General features: G+C 43.4%; 1 protein-coding gene across 2 annotated transcripts in view; it reads left to right on the top strand.

Annotated features, from left to right (window-relative positions):
• eva1aa (eva-1 homolog A, regulator of programmed cell death a) overlaps nt 1–14,581 on the top strand; it is an 85,173-nt gene that overhangs the window by 25,510 nt on the left and 45,082 nt on the right. For both annotated transcript variants that reach the window (XM_086189784.1, XM_086189785.1), the window contains exons 2-4: nt 2,030–2,253; nt 3,905–4,028; nt 6,102–6,254. In XM_086189784.1, coding sequence (XP_086045910.1) covers nt 2,030–2,253; nt 3,905–4,028; nt 6,102–6,254 — 501 coding nt within the window. The remainder of the gene's footprint in view (nt 1–2,029; nt 2,254–3,904; nt 4,029–6,101; nt 6,255–14,581) is intronic.

Raw genomic sequence — 14,581 nt, 5'->3', positions numbered from 1 at the left:
TCAGGACTTTTTCCTTTCATGTAATGTGTATGTTCACAGTGGTGTGTTGCCTCATATTAGAAGTCAATATGGTAACTTACAGGCAGAAGAGAACACAGATATTAATTTAGCCTGAAATACGAATCATTTCAAGTTTTTAGAAGGAGAAACTCGGCACGATTACAAGGTTTGATCAACACTTTATCCCTCTTTCAGGAGAAAATGGCTCTGAAACGATTATTGCAGAATCATCACAGCATTCTTATGCTCAAAAATCAAATGTAGCTGTTTAAAATTGAATGAAAAATAAAGCTTCATACAGATTCCATCAGTCCTTATAAACTGACAACTTCAGTAGAAATGATCTTCAGATTACTAACTACACTGTGCAAGGAGAAGGAGCTTCTCCTTCACGATCAAATGTATTTTTTAATTAGCACCTTCGTTAAATTTTTAGAATAAGCACACGGGGCCAAATGGCCAAGCTGTATGACAGTATGTTTTTTTTTGGTCGCTGTATTAGCGCCTCCTCTGGTGGGTCCAGGGAGTTAAACTTAGGTAACAACATGCTACGTCCCCCTGGTTTGACTGCAGCACGCAGATCAAAGAGTGGCTCAACGTGGGTGGAGCTAAACATTTGACCCCGCACACTTGCAGCAACCATTTGGAACCTATGCCTAGACCTAACCTTTATCAATCTAATGACTAAACCTAACCATTCAGACCCTTAACCTAGCCTCTGTGAATCTAATGACTAAACCTTACCATTCAGACCCTTAAACTAACCTGTCAATCTAATGACTAAACCTAACCATTCAGTCCCTTAACCTAGCCTCTATCAATCTAATGACTAAACCTAACCATTCAGACCCTTAACCTAGCCTCTGTCAATCTAATGACTAAACCTAACCATTCAGACCCTTAAACTAACCTGTCAATCTAATGACTAAACCTAACCATTCAGTCCCTTAACCTAGCCTCTATCAATCTAATGACTAAACCTAACCATTCAGACCCTTAACCTAGCCTCTGTCAATCTAATGACTAAACCTAACCATTCAGACCCTTTACCTAGCCTTTATCAATCTAATGACTAAACCTAACCATTCAGACCCTTAACCTAGCCTCTGTCAATCTAATGACTAAACCTAACCATTCAGACCCTTAAACTAACCTGTCAATCTAATGACTAAACCTAACCATTCAGACCCTTAACCTAGCCTCTGTCAATCTAATGACTAAACCTAACCATTCAGACCCTTAAACTAACCTGTCAATCTAATGACTAAACCTAACCATTCAGACCCTTAACCTAGCCTCTGTCAATCTAATGACTAAACCTAACCATTCAGACCCTTAACCTAGCCTCTGTCAATCTAATGACGAAACCTAACCATTCAGACCCTTAAACTAACCTGTCAATCTAATGACTAAACCTAACCATTCAGACCCTTAAACTAACCTGTCAATCTAATGACTAAACCTAACCATTCAGACCCTTAAACTAACCTGTCAATCTAATGACTAAACCTAACCATTCAGTCCCTTAACCTAGCCTCTGTCAATCTAATGACGAAACCTAACCATTCAGACCCTTTACCTAGCCTTTATCAATCTAATGACTAAACCTAACCATTCAGACCCTTAACCTAGCCTCTGTCAATCTAATGACTAAACCTAACCATTCAGACCCTTAACCTAGCCTCTGTCAATCTAATGACTAAACCTAACCATTTGGAAGTGCGGAGTCAAACGTTTAGCCCCCACCCACATTTAGCCCAACCCTGATCTATGTACTGCAGTCAGGTGCACCTGGGTTTACATGCTCACCTTCAGGTGAAAAGTCTGTGACACCACATGTGAGGCTGGATGTATACGCTTCTCCCCAGAGCTCAGAGGGTCTGGAGCAGCAACCAGGACAGCTTGGGAGGGTGGATTTTGGATGTTGAAATGGGGAGAAAAGGGGGAGTAAAAGGACTAAAATGAAAAAGAAAGAAATGCTCACTGTTTTGGCTATTTGATAATATTAAATTGTCATCTCATCTCCCAGGTTACCTGTCTAAAGTACTGCGGAACTACACCGAGCAGGCCTGTGACGGAGACCTCCTGTCTGTTCGCTGCCCCCCTCGCACTACCATCACCGTCCAATCAGCTTTCTATGGAACCAAAGGGGCCTCGGACCCCCAACAGTGTCCTCAGACCTACCAGGCTCTCCTGAGTTATTATTACACTCGGGAGAATGACAAGTATTGTTCTGTGTCCACTGCACTACAGGTAACTAACCGATTCTGTATTTCTGCAGTAGTATTTTTTAATGGCTTGTCACCAAGATGAAGTAGACTGTCCCTCTCACATGTCCGCACGCTTCCAAACCTCCTCCTCTCCTTCAGCTCTCTTTTAGCTGCAAATCCTCCGGACAGAAACTGTCCTGTATTGCGGTAAACGTGGCCAAGGGTTAAAATTCGGAGGACCACTGATTATGTAATGCTTTGTGAGGATGTTTTCCGGCAAATTACCCTCTCTAAAGAGGAAGCAGGCTCCTATGTTCCCATGACACAAAGCGATTTCATGGGGTTTTTACCTCAGCATCTTCTTCTAAATTGGGATGCGGCTGGACTGGAAGCCCTGCTTTACAACACCAACACAAACACTTGCTTTTCAACATTCATTCACTTGTTTGGTTTAGTTTCCCTGCCTTCTAGCATCATGTTTCCATAACAGTCAGGACAGCCATGAATGCACAGCCACAGAGAGGGCTTTGTGTTGAAGTGAGAGAATGACTGACTGCTGCGCCACCCACATTAGTGTGACCTCTGGTGTTCCCTTGTGCCACCTGTCTTGACCCTTGCATTGTTGCTGTTTCACTGTAAATGTCTCCCTGTTGTTTACAGGGTATCCAAACTAGGCCTGCAGCTGAGGATGTTGTTCAAACCTCAAACCGTGTTTGTTTCCAACTTTACAAATCTGTGACAGATCTGTCACATCGCAGTGCCGTAAAGGTCACAAGCCAACAGGGAACGGTTGCAACTCTCAACACCGGAGCGGACCTGAAAGCAGCTCCTCCTGCAGCTGATAGGGGTCAAGGTGTCGGGGTGTGAAGGAGCGCTGTAGCCACTAGCTACACGTGATTGGAACACACAGATCTTAAGAGCAACCAGAGAGAAAATCTGAGACCAACTGAAAAATTGTGTTTCAATGTCAAGTTAGATTATTGAACCATGGATATGCCATTAAAAAGCAAAGGTGCCTTAGACTTGCTTCCATCAACTGGCTTGGAGCAAATAGAATAAGCTACATAATTTCAATAGAAGATGTTGGTTTAAGTTTTATTTGTATCAGAATAGAAGAAGAAGAGCCACCTGTCAATGAATAATGGGGAGGTCTTGAGAATTACCTTCTGCTGGACAAGTTGTAGCTGTAAATGTGTTTATTCTGAAAAAAAAAAAATTCATTTCACACAAATTTCCTCAGTTTCTTTTTTCCTTACTTCCAATTTTCCTTTTTTGGTCTCCATTTGTTTGTCTGGTTACATGCTGCGAATTGACTCACACAGTCCTAAAAGGAATCTGCGGTTCATTGAAAGTTAATATTGTAGTTTAAATCATGACAAAGTGAAACCTCCAGATTCTAGGAACGTTATCCGTCAGGCATTCCTCTGGAGAATTCCGTCAGGTTGAATATAGTGCGTTGGAATGTGCTCACCTGTGTCACGGGAGGCTAAAAGACGATGAAACTGGAGATGCTTAAGGTTGTCAGGAAGCGATGGGACTGGACCTACATCTTCTCTATTCTCATGGCTGTAAGGAGCCCGTCTGAAGTGGTTTTAGGTTTTCCCATCGCCAGTTTCACCAGCGCTGACTCATTGTTCTCCCCTCTAAACCTCTTTCTGGTTGTCTCCCACTCTCTGTCACTATCCCCTCTTTAGAAAATGCTGGACGAGTGCCAAGACAGAAGGAGCTGTCAAGTTCTTGTCAACAGCCGCGTGTTTGGGATCGACCAGTGTCCTGGCAGCAGTAAATACCTCATTGTCTGGTACAAATGCAGACCTAGTAAGTCCCTCAGCGCCTTGTATCCTAACACTGACACACATTTCAGTCTCTCTCTCCTGGGACCCTTCTCACTCTTGATCTCACACACAGTCATGCAGATGTACACCGAGACTTTGGACGCTTCATTTACACCTGCAGTCTGTAGAAACACAAATTTATTGGTTCATTCCATTGATTTTGTTTTCAATAGCTACTGTGTCATAGTTGTCGTACTGTCAGATTTTAAGTAGACTAGACAAATAAGGCACACCTACTTTTTTGCAATTTTCCCGGATATCTCATGCTTTCCGATGCAAATTTCTCCTTCTTTTCTCCCTCCTACAATAACTTCTCTGACTTAATTATTGAAAACGCACGAGACTTGTACATTTGTCACATAGATGTAAAAGTAAGTAGTAAAATCTAGATAAAATGAAGAAAAAGAGACAAATCATAACATGTGAGTTCAGAAAAAACTCACCCTCCACTAATTATTTAACATCATACCAGCATGATCAAATCACACTACAGACCATGTTGATACAGTGATTTCATTTCTTTTTTTTTGAATGACTGTAAAAAATGTGTGTGTGTATATATATATATATATTAGCATTTATTAATTTAAAGTTTCGTACAATGTCCAGAATAGCCAATAAGGCATCCCCAGAAATGGTGAGAAATGGTGCGATGATGAAAAAAATTATTACCAAAAAAGTTATTTAATTGATTTCTCTAAAATGACTCATTTGACTTCAGCATGAAGACTTCTGGTGCTCTAATGAGTTTGAATAATTTGTTGTTATTTTGTAAGGTCAATTCAATCGTGGACTAATTTATTTAAATGTCATTTACTGTTCTATTTCATGACCCGTGAATCAGTGAATTTATCTGCTGTCTCTCCTGCGGTCTTTAAAGGAAGGGACATTTTTGCGTGCCTCTGTTTTGATCCCTCTCCTTCCCTCTCTGTGTGAACCAGGAAGCTAAGAGTATCACTTCAGAGGGGAGCCACAACAGCCCAGTAATCCCACCCAGACTCTGGTCTTCATTCTTCATTCATGTGAATGGCTGCACAGCTCAGTGCAGCTGGGCTCTGAGCTGTGCTGTGCAGCCATTCACACTAGAGTGACCAGAAGTGGAAATTAATCCACTGATCCCGCTGCCCTCACTACTTTTTCTTTCTCCACCAGACCCCGGGGCCAATCAACAGCTCTTTGTTCACTGTCACTTAACCAATGACTTCTCAGGGGGGAGAGAGAAAGGCCGCATGGGGTGTTAGTGAGGTGCGACGGGAAGGTGTCACTGCCTCTGAAAGGAGAGGTGGACAGAGGATAGATAGAGGAAGTGAAGGAGAAAGAGGGAATCCATCACCAAAAGGTTTTTCCTCTTGTCTCTGCATTCCTGTTCCACTCCCCACATGGACGTAGACATGGTTGTTGCTGTTTTTATTTGCTGGCCAGTGGAGCTGCTCCGGCTGTCACAGGTCGCCGTGGCTGCATGTGTGTGAAGAATGCTTCTGCGTGGCTCTACATGTCCAGCCAGCAGCAGCTATGAGAACTGTGGTTTCTAAGCCGACGGGGAGCAACTCCCTTGGTGTTTAATATGATTAAAAAAAATGAGGAATTTTGTGTCAGTCATGAAAAATTAAGCAACTTTAGCGGAAAGAATTCAGAAAGGGCCAGAAACACACTATTAGAAGGGTTACAGTGAGATGATGAAACTCAAAAGCTCACCAAAGAAACTATTATAGCTTCAAGTCTGCTTTTGCAGTATTTCTGTGCAGTGAGGGGAGACGACGGACATTTCACAGTGATGCATTTTGGATTCTGTTGTCAAATATAATTTAAACATTCTGTCCAAAACAGCTGAACCTGTAGCCTGTCTGAATTTGTGTTTTCCTGCCTCATCAGACTTTGTTGTAGAGATAAATTATTCTCCCAAGAATGTCTCAAGAACCCGGAAGACCAAATTTTCCTGCTCCAGTTTCACAGAAACTGAATATCGAATGTGTTGATAAATCTTTATCCTGCACCTCAGTCTTTCAAATGTTCTCCTGTTAATTCCAATCTTTTCTGTCCTTCCCCTTCCACCCAGATGAGTATAAGAGTAAAGTGGTGTGTGAGGAGGAGAGGATGAGGCTGAGCTGCAAGCGAGGCATGCAGATCGCCGTTTACTCTGCCATGTTTGGCCGAACCCAGCAGGGCACCCTGGAGTGTCCGCTGCACCATAGGAGAGCGCCGTCAGTGGGTGAGTAGGCAGCCTGACGATAGCATGAGTGGCTGGTGGTCAGACTTCAGTGTCCCCTTACTGAATCAAATTGGTTGCGTTACTGTTGCGTTAACATAAACCTGTTAAGATTAAAGACTGACGTACGCAGACAAGGTCAGTAATAATATCTTACTGCTCAACATCAGTCAATGCACACGAGAGATATTTGGATTGTGTAAAGATCCATAATCAGTGTAGCGCTTGTCAATACTTTTGATTGTGAAACTTCTTGGAAATGTTCCTATTATTTCCTCACAAAGATCGTACGGTCTTGTAAAATGTGAAAAAGTCCAGGCCTTGAAAAAGTTAGTTTAGTTAAACGTACGCCTGTCAAGGTACACCTGGATTTTATTTTATTTTTCATGTGCAAACAGGTGCTGGAATGAATGTAAGAGCACAACATTTTCCTTGACGGTTATGGAAAATCTTGGAATTTTATTTTTGAAAAAAGTGTATGAGCCCTGCGGGACCTTTGGGAGGCAGAGATCTGATGGTTGTATCATTAAAACTGTTTGACGATTATCGTTCTAAGCAGCAGTTCTGGGGTCACTCTGAGGTCATGAGAGAAATATTCACACATATGCTGGTCGATGCAAATCAAGTCCGTTTGGGATATTTAAATGAGTTTTCTTGTTGTGCTAATGCTGTTATACGTGTCACTGAATGGTGAGGGTGTATCCTGCTGTGGGCTCCTTCTCCCTTTTATGACGAGGAGAGTGAAACATTTTTATTGATGTCTTTTGCGTCACCTCGACTGACCAGCCCATCAAACACAGAGACTCATTTTTAGAAAAGAAAACAAACCACCACTGTCTTCATCATGTTTGGAAAGCAAGCTGAGATATATAAAACCGCCACTCAAGCTACCCACACGCACACACGCGCATGCATGCACGCACATACACACGCACATACACACATGCGCGGGTGCACACACACACACACACACACACACACACACACACACACACACACACTGCCAGGGGAATTGGGTTGGAATGTAGATCAGATGTCTGTCATCCAAAGAGTTTGGCCTGTAGAAAAGGGACAGTATTGAGTTCCTTGTGTGTGTGCGCGTTTGTGTGTGTGTGTGTCTGTGTGGTTATGTGTTTGTCTGTGTGTGCGTGTGCGTGGGATATCCAGATGTACCCTCACTTGTTTAGGGAATGTTAATGACTTGGATCTGTGACAAATATTTGTGGAACCGTAGCTGCTGCTACTGTGGCGGTGACCTCTTTCCCGGGAAACTCATTTATTTCATTTAAGGCTGCTTTTGTTTCATGAATGTATGGAAGGAAATGGGTAATCGTGTGTGTGTGTGTGTGCGTGTGTGTGTCTGTGCGTGTGTGTGTGTGTGTGTGTGCGTGCGTGTGTATGTGTGTGTTTGTGTTTGTTGTCTTTTTAATACCGAGGTGTCAGGACAGGGTCAGGACGCTAGCAAGGTTTTCAGTCATAGCTCAGTCAGAAATTGAAAGAACAGCATTTGTTTGTGTGTGTGTGTGTGTGTGTGTGTGTGAGTGAGTGAGTGCGTGCGTGTGTGTGTGTGGGGGTTTGAAGCAGCTCAGTAAGCCAGTGTCAGTCCGCTGCATGCAGGTAAGTTTAGCAGCTCAGACGGGGTTGCCATGATATTCAGTTTCCATCTTGGGATTAAATACAGTAGCTGAGTTTTCTCAGCATTGATGACAAATGGACTCTTCTGTTACAGTCGTACAAAGGCCAGATTAGAGCGGGGGGGGGGGGGGTTCACTGTCAAATCACATGTGTGTGTACCTCAACTCAACACATCCTCAATCAGTAACACACACACACACACACACAAACATGATCAGGGTGCTCCAGACTGTCTAGTGGGATTTCCCCCTGTTGTGTTTGATGTGGCTCCTGCGTCACCAGGAGCAGGAAGTGAGGCTGTCCTGAGTGACAGCTCAGACCCCACACTGTTAATTATCTCTACCCATCTTTAACCTCCTCTTTTTGCCCTTGCCAAGATGGTGTGGTGCCTCTCTCTCTCTCTCACACACACACACATAGTCTCACACACACACTCACTCACACACGTGTAAACGCATGTAATTGCTTCGTGTTGCCTTGCGCCTCTGCCATTTGCCTGAAAACAGGATTACAGGGATACAGGTCAGGTTCCATGCAAACTGGATGAAGTTACAGAGAGAAGAGCCAAATCACAGGGAAAACACATGTTTTTTCACGGTTGTTTGCTTATTTATCGCTGATCTCGTTGATGGGATTTGCAGACGCTTGAGTGGGTGACATCACTTCCACAGTGGAACACGATTTTAAACCATTTTAAACTTGTCCTCAATTTTCTCTCTTCACACCGATTTTACAGTCTTCAGACATTTTCTGTCATAGCTGAGAAAGTACTACACGGACCTCAGCGACGCGCCCTGCACTTGTGCCTCTTCCAATGTGTGTTTAAACGTGTCAAGGTTCAGATGGGTGACAAATGTGAGGGAAAAGCTGAATATATGAATGCACTTACCTCCCTGTATGTTGAGAATGATGTGAATTATATAATCGCGTATTATCCATGAGATCAGATATCGTCTTTTAGATATTGTTACGTCATAATGTAGCACGGGTCGTCTTTTCCTGCTATGAGAGGCTCCAGTGCAGAAAGTGAGGTCATCTTCTGAACCTGGCAGACTGCCGGAGCCGTTCCGATTTTTTCCTTCAAACACTTTGCCGTCATATCCATATTTATGGTTGAAAGCGTCAGTCGTGAAATTTTCAACCAGGTAATGCAACTTTTGATTTTTTTTTTTTTCCACTGTGCCCATCAAAAATGATATTCTATGGTCTTTACAGTCACCAGATCTCAGCCCCTAATCACCTATGGAAGATTTTGGAGTGAAGAGAGAGTTCTGGTATGCCAAGATGTATTGACGCCATTCTGGCAATTCACTGTGGCCCAAAAAAGACATTTGATTATTTTTTCCCTCTAAGTTGTCACCCGTCTGAAAGCTCACCAGGTGTCCTGTGCTCAACGCTTGAACAGGCACCGTTAGATGATGGATCCACGTACAGCAGCGGAGAATTGATTAAAAAAAGAAAACCATTGTATGCAAACCTCTACATGTTCTATTTCGATTTTAAACCAGGGTTGCAATTCTCCGTCGTGGTCCTGCCAAGAATTGGAAGGTTTTCGTTTGTGGTTTGCTGTGTGGTGACATTGTCTGAAATCGAAGTGCTTTTTCTAGTGCACAAACCATATTTAGATCCTGAAAGTCGCTGCTGTGGAACATTGTGTCTGGTTGATTGTTGGAAAGGTACTGAAGACAAAAAACGCACACACAGACGTGCACAGAAATGCAGGAGCCCTTTGATCTGGTTCATCCCCTTGGTTTGGGGGTTTGGTAGGAGTGGTGGAGACAGGCAGGTCATAGCTGTGATGGAGGATCCTCAAAGCAAAGGGGCTTGTCTCAGCCCTCCTCTCTCATCTGCCCCATTACCATCACACACACCTCTTGACATCTAAATTGCCCCCCATGCCTGGCATGCAGGATCTTTTTTTTTCGTTGTTTTTTTTTTTTTTTTTTCCTGAAGGACGCTGCATTTTCACTTTAGACCATGAGGTCCAGACCTGAGCAAGATGTTTCAGACTGTGGGGACAGACGGTTGGTCTCTGAAATGATTATAGCTGGTCCTCTGAGCGGAGCACAGCTGCAGTTCGAATTTAGCAGTTGGCTTCTGGGAGCCGGTTCCAGTCGTTAGTGTGAGAGCCGCTTCTCTGTAACTCTATCTGCGTATCCTGTTCACTTTGATGTGAACAGATAGATAACAGGAGGACTGTAATGTTTTGACCATCCCAGATTAGATGAGATGGAGTGTCATGTGTATTTAAATTTGCACTGAAGGAGTCATTAAAGGTCAGGCGGAGGCCCATGTAGGTGGCACTTGAATATTGGGCTGTCTGTGTACTCTGGACATTTGATTTATATCCCCGGCTGCTAAAACTTTGTCCATGTGTCATTGAAAAAAGATTGTGGACGAAGGGTCACCCCTGATTGGAATCTGCTTTCATCTAATAAACACAGATGATTTTGCCGCCACCCCCCCCCCCCCCCCCACACACACACACACACACGCGCGCACTCATTTCTGTTACTTACGGTATGTGCAATTTACGTAGATTATTGAATCGCTTAGATTTGGGAATTGATCTGGATCTGATGACATCATATCACCATGACAGAGGTGTGCACTGTAATTCTGTTTTGTGTTGGACCGTGTAATTATAGATGCAAATGCATGTGCACACAGTTTTTAAACTATTATTATTGATACATTTACAGTAACAGTCTGTTAGTCTCTTATTAGAAATCTCTTCAAACCACATTAAAGCGAAACCTTAAAGCACTTCTCCATCTGAATGCATGTGTGTATTATATGTCATTTTTACGCAATGCAAAGACTTTTAATTTGACGAGAGCGGCCCAGTCTCGGCGGGTGGGGTATCACATGATGTGTGTAACCAATGAGTCAGAGCAGAAGAGGAGATAAGAACTTTGAACGAGTTCATCCTCCCATTGTCTTTGGAAATTCCAGGAAAGGTGCGCGTGGGTGGATTAAACTGGAGGGTTGTTATGGAACACCGCAGCTGAATCCTCTGGGAAAGTGTGCGTTCTTGAGTTGGCTCGAAGGTGTGTGTGTGTGCGCATGTGTTTTTAAATACAAGGCGGCACTCAGAGCTGTCATTCGCACATGCATTAGTCTGACAGCAACAGCAGATGGGGGCTCTGTGACAACTCCCAACTCAGCCGTTCCACCACATAGGAGGTGTTTGATGACGTTCGGCTGATGTTGGTCGCAGGGAAGCAGAAAGGTAAATGATGAATGATGTGACAAAGAGAGCGGAGGAGCTGCTGGCACCGGGCAACACATCAAGAACACACTTGCAAAACAGTGAAAGAAGATTTCTCAACCATTTTTTTAGACACCCTGGGTGTTTCTGTCACTCATCAGAGCCTCGCTTCATCATATTTGTAACTCTGACCTCAGTTTTTGTTTGCCTCTCTGATCAGTCATGAGTGAGATGAAGTGTGTGTGTGTGTGTGTGTGTGTGTGTGTGTGTTGTGTGTGTGTGTGTGTGTGTGTGTGTGTGTGTGTCCAGGAAACGCCTCCTTTTCCCTCCATTAAAGCTACTTCTCTTGACTGTGGACCTTTTCTCTTGAACCATAGGGCCTGTCCTTGTGGGGTGTGCAGAGGGTGGTCAAGGGTAAAGGTTAGAGGTAATGGGGATTATTCATGCCTATTCTATATGCAACTACATGCATTTTTGTATGTGAGTGTGTGTGTGTGAGAGAGAGAGAGAGAGAGAGAGAGAGAGACAGAGACAGAGGTTTGTTGGTGTTAAAGCTGCTAATGAGAGCCAGAGGAGGTCAGACCTGAGGAATGCTCTTTTAAACTACATAAAAACATTGTCTGTGTGTGTGTGTGTGTGTGTGTGTGTGTGTGTGTGTGTGTGTGTGTGTGTGTGTGGCTGCATGCATGCGCGTGAGCAAGCGTGTGTATGTGTGTGTGTATAGGCATGTAAAGCCAGTGGACAAGTGTGTCTCCATTTTCTTTCTAAGTCCCCCACCTAGCCTAGCTCAGCCCCACCCACTCCTCTGTGGGCCCCCCTGCTCAACTAATCACCCGGCCAGAGAATCAAAGCTGCGGCTAATAGGGGCCTGTCTGTCAGAGGAAAGTTTTGAAGCATCGCACTGCACAAACGAGTCCACTGGGAAGGAAAAAAGAGCCAATTTAAGCACATCAGGCACACCAGCAGGTCACTGGGTGGCACAACACTTTATGCACATAGACAGAAGTCCATGCACACACACACACACTCACACACACACACTGCTCTAGTTCCTGTCAAAAGGTTCATTAAAGGTAGTAAAACGGAGTTTGACTTGTTGTACTTGCAATTGAAATATTTGGTTTCTTTCTGTTCCTTAAAACCGCATTGAGATTTTACAGTTAAATATTTCGCCCATTGTTGTTACTTCAGAAATTTGTTTACTGAGGTGGTTAAAAAAAAAATAATTTTCCAGACATGAGAATAAATTCACAGGGTCTTCTGCAGCAGTCTCATGACATTTTTCTTTTTTGGTGTGTGTGTGTGTGTGTGTGTGTGTGTGTGTGTGTGTGGGGGGGGGGGGGGGGGTGTCCTTGCTAAGGCTAACTCACAAAATAAAAACCAAAATGGTGAGTGTTTAACTGCAGCTTTAGGAGCTCTGGAATGATTGATGGCTGACACCTACAGTCAGCGAGGGCTTGTTAGGTCTGCGGACCATCAGCTGATGGGGATAATGACCCGTATATTCATATTTGTTTTGAACTTCAGAAAGAAAATGACAGGCCTCAGGATGTAGCTCAGCATGCGATAGATTTATGATTCTCCAGTGTTTTATTTAATGCTGTCACTTGGTTAATTCTCTCTGACAGAGCTGACATGCCAAACTCTCATTTTGACCGACTGGAATAAATGTTGATTCTCTCTGATATCAACCACACATGTCAGATGTGTTTCAGTCTTAACCGGTTCAGTCTGATCCAGTCAAGGTCGTCCATGACTTGTATGTTCAATCTTTCAGCTTGTAGGAAACTTAGCCGCTGGACTTGTCGAGAAGTGTAGAAGATCCAATCAGCCATGTTTTAGTTTCTCTTCACCAATTCCCAGTTAAACTGAACATTTTCTCAGCTACAGTGCTGAGCTCCTCTTCCCTACCAGCCGGGAGGAGCCTCAGATCCTCGGCCAGAGCTTTGCTGGATCTTCCTGAGTCCCGCCTCAACACCAAGGGTCCACTTGACTCTGGAACTCTCTATCTGAGGATCTGAGGCTTACTGAAGCATTTAAATCTAAAAAAAACAAACAACACATTTTCAGAAATCCTTTTGTAATGAAATCTTACACATTATCATGTCTTTTTCTGTTACTGTTATATTTCTTTATTGTTAGGGTTCTCTTTTTTGATATGTATTTAATTGTGTCCATTTCTTTTGATCCTGTTTTAATCTCATAAAGCAACTTTTTTTAAAAAACAATAGATAAAGGTTGTTTTTTTGTCATTAAACCTTTGGTTCCTTTTTTTTTTTAATTGCAGATGAAGCAGGTTGTAAATGTTCCCTATGAGTCTCTACCAGTGAATCTGCGTGTGTTGTGTGGGAACTTTGGAGGTGTCTGACTGGTTATCCAGTTTCACACCGATTCCCACAGGCTTTCACCTCACGACATCTTCGTTGGGAATTCCGGTATGTTGGCTCCAGCTGGGGAAGTGTCCGGTTGCCTCTTAGAACGGTAGAAGGGTAGATCTAGGTTCACATTGTTAAGAGTACACATAGTCCGTGTTACCTTTTTTATTGTGCGATTTTTTTTTTTCAAACACGCATCTGAGGGAACAGACGGCTTTTTTTCCCCTTCTTTATTTTTTATTGTGAGTGTGGTAATCCGATATAGCGTCAGGATTCGAAGACCAATAGAATGCCCAGTGTTGACACTCCTCATGACCACTAGATTGCCCTCTTTCACTTCCTGACTGGGACATTTACCCTTTGACCTGCGCCATCATTAGTTGTGGGCTGTTGACATGTAAAGGCAAGCCTTAACCAACCTGTCGGCTCCACCTTTATTCTCATCCTCTCGTCTCCTTCTGGGGCCCGCCGGGGCAGACGACGCAACGGCCCAGTGTCCACTTTCAAAGGCTCGTCCCTCGGCGTTGCTTTTAGGGGTTAGACTTGGGGTCTTGGAGGCATCCATGTGGAACCTCAGAACAACCACATTCCCACAAGTCTCAGGACGTTTCTTCAGCTGTAGTACAGTGGCGTCACAGAAAGGGGACACAGAGCTGAACCGGGACATGTGCATTTTCAGTTTTTGTGTCCGTGATTCTTCGTTTTATCATTTAGTATTCGCTCGGAGAATTGCCCGTGCATATTTAAACTCTTGTCATTGTAGTTGAGAGTCAAAATGCATTCTGTTATATTTAACTGCGCTGAGGAAGTTAAATTATTTAACTTTTTCCTCTGAAAATTGAAAGGACAAGAAGACATGAGCCAAGGAAGAACCTGTTTATTTTTGGAGCCTATAAAGGTGCAGAATGTTATACATTGCAAAAAGAGACATTTGCAGATTTTCAACAAATTCTTGGAAACCACCAGATCTGTCATCATGAATAAAGGCAGGCATGTGTTTTATGAAAAGATGACAAAACATGCTATTTGGTATAGATTTGGATAAAACGGTTGCTTTTGTGGCTCAAAATTTTTCTATTTGAAAAGCTAATGGCTGGATTTGAATAACA

The sequence above is a fragment of the Aulostomus chinensis genome, chromosome 20, assembly GCF_037954235.1.
Source record: "Aulostomus chinensis isolate RoL2024-O1b breed Wild chromosome 20, RoL_Achi_v1.0, whole genome shotgun sequence".
Taxonomy (NCBI): Eukaryota; Metazoa; Chordata; class Actinopteri; order Syngnathiformes; family Aulostomidae; genus Aulostomus; species Aulostomus chinensis.
The sequence above is the reverse complement of the archived record's forward strand: the minus strand, read 5'-3'. Positions and strand labels throughout refer to the sequence as shown.